Below are 2669 nucleotides of genomic sequence, written 5' to 3'. Positions count from 1 at the left end.
TCCTTACATTTGGCTGGGAAATTTGCAGGACATGACATGTAATCGATTTCAATGGCATGCTTGTTGTCATTTCATACCTGGACCCCCTAGCTCGTGTTCGCCTATCTTTATGCCCTGGTCGAACAGGGTTCGCAAATAACGCTGGCTCAATCCATCTGATGATGTCCCCGAAATGATGCTTAGGTCTGTTTTAATGCATGTTTATGAAGGTTGTAAGCACCTTCATCTCGATCAGCTTCCATAAGGACAGGCCTTCATACTAGGTGCCGACCTTTCTCTTTTCTTCTCATTGTTTGCCAAGGCTGTCTTCCCTCATGGTTGTATGACAGTTAACCACCATTACATATTATTGAAGCATCGCTTTGATTAGCAACAAAGTGGTGATGTGTAAGTGATCCTTAAGAAGTTCGCTAAGTTCATCTTATGACCATAGATACCTCGCATTTATCGTAAGTCGTATTTCGGATTGAATCAGCACTGAAACGTTAAATCAATTCAAACTCAGCTACAAAGAATGTACCAGATGCGCGTTGATTGCGGCTGTTACAGTTTCGTTCACCGGAAAATGGGATAGTAGGGGGGATATAACTAAGTACGGGTTAGGTCGAGAAACTTGGCAACTTTGCTTTGAAGGTGATAGCCTTTAATTCAAGCGCACCACGAACTGCTTGATTGAGCCATATCTGCCAAGGTCATCGACTTTGTTGAGTCTAGCTCCGGAATCCCCATACAAGAAGAGGGAAGTTGTTAATGCGACCAAGTTAATTGTCCGGTGTTTTCATGCTCCTTGGCTCCTAGACACCGAAAGGGTTTTACAGCCGAGAGATTTCTAGGTATGTGAGTCGATTAGTGGTTTGACTGCCGTCCACTACCGTGCGTTATTTGCGACCAGTACTTGAGCCCTCCTAGGAGAATTCGAAGGTTCAAGTATACCTTCATCCAATATTCGCTTAACTTCAGTGCGGATGAACTGTCCATCGTCAGGGTTATAACGCCGTGATTTCGTGGCGATAGGTTTGCAATCGGGTGAGAGGCTAGCAAAGAGGCGATTGAACCGTAGCAGCATTTAGACCTCAGAGGGTGAATGGCCCTCGGTTCCAACGACGAGGACCGTATGAATGGCTCGGAAAACATCCTGATTGGTTCTATAAACAGTCTTCTGTCACTGTTCAGATTAATATTGGAAGCATTTTACCAAACCCTAGATCCGTTGTCGGGACCATGCAGTTTGGTCACCACAATGGTGTAAATCAGTCTTTTGTTTCCATTTATGCCATATATCAGATAACGGGTTAGTGAAAATCTGTTTAGTCCTCAAAGCATTTATGAACCGTGCTTCGTTGGGAGGAGACGAGCTTTCATGGCCTGAAAATATTATCCGGTGCATGGAATCAAAGTATACTAGTTGGATCTCGCCCAGCTAGTTTTCACTTCGCAGGGCTACATGCCGAAAAGTTCGCTTTTTCTCGCACTAACTAATCGATTCTCCTTGGTCTCACGATCAAAACTATCTCAGCTTTCTCTTTTATCCATGTCATGCGTAGCTTAACTAGTTTCACGCCAGTGTTCCACTGGATTTTTACATTGCACTTTATACTTGGTCTTCTTGATATCACTGCTTCATAAGAACCGATTTACTGTCGACATAATTTCCGGCTGTTCGTGACAACACCCAATTTTTTTTCGTTCTCACCATCTGCCGTTCTACAGGACCCAAAAACCGGAATTAGCGTTCTGATGGTGGCTGCTAGTGCTGGTCATACGGAGATAGTCCGCTATCTTCTAGCCGAAGGTGCACCATGGAATGCAGTAGACCGTGCGTACATGTGCGCTGGAGACTATGCTGCAAAGCATGGTCACCAGGAATGTGTTGACGTGTTACTGGATCATGCGGTTATGTCGGAACTGCTCTTGTCGATTACAACAGCTTCGGCAGATAGTTCCAATACGGCCGATCCAAATGTCGCCCAGGGTGTACCAATGGAGTCTGGTGTATTCCACTCATCCGGACCCAACGGGCCACCTCACGAAACTCTGAACGCTTCCTATTTAGCAAGTCGGTTGGAATACTCTGAAGATGGTCATCGTCTAGTGGACAAGGACACACATCTGGCTGTAATGATGGATTGGGAGCGTCCACTCATGGCTCGTCATGCTGCGTGGATTTGTCACGCGGACGCACACCCTGTGACACCCCTCAGTATTCGGGTTCTAAATGTCGGATTTGGAATGGGTATCGTAGATGAGGAAATCCAAAATTACAAACCATCCTCGCATGTGATCATCGAAGCGCATCCGGAGGTAAACCCCACTTTGATCATACCTTTTGTTTTACAAATCCTTGTTGCTATTTAAGTAAGGTTTTCTCTCTCATTAATTTCCCAGCTCTGAATATTGAAGCGAACTTTTCAGCGTTATTTCCTTATCCTCGTAATACAGCACTGATGGTCGGCTTGTTTTCGCCCATCCAGTTTCTTGTTTGCAGTTCAAGGTCGGTGAATAGGATGAGAGCTACTGACCGCACATTCTTTATCTGCCCCTTTATTTCTGCCTGTTCCCAGCACTATGTAAGCCCTCGTACTCTCTAGGATTACACAGCAGCTATGTACTGAAGGAATGCCAGAATTCACTTTCCTGGTTTGTATTGCTAACAACAACAATCTGGTTAA

General features: G+C 45.0%; 1 protein-coding gene across 1 annotated transcript in view; it reads left to right on the top strand.

The window, feature by feature from the left end:
• Positions 1 to 1712: 1712 nt before the first annotated feature.
• T265_13792 (hypothetical protein) overlaps positions 1713 to 2669 on the top strand; it is a gene marked incomplete at both ends in the record, with an annotated part of 19639 nt that continues 18682 nt past the window's right edge. Inside the window, one exon of the mRNA XM_009170540.1 lies at positions 1713 to 2301. Coding sequence (XP_009168804.1) covers positions 1738 to 2301 — 564 coding nt within the window. The remainder of the gene's footprint in view (positions 2302 to 2669) is intronic.

Source organism: Opisthorchis viverrini, assembly GCF_000715545.1.
Source record: "Opisthorchis viverrini unplaced genomic scaffold opera_v5_110, whole genome shotgun sequence".
Lineage (NCBI taxonomy): Eukaryota > Metazoa > Platyhelminthes > Trematoda > Opisthorchiida > Opisthorchiidae > Opisthorchis > Opisthorchis viverrini.
This window is presented reverse-complemented; position numbering and strand designations above follow the sequence as displayed.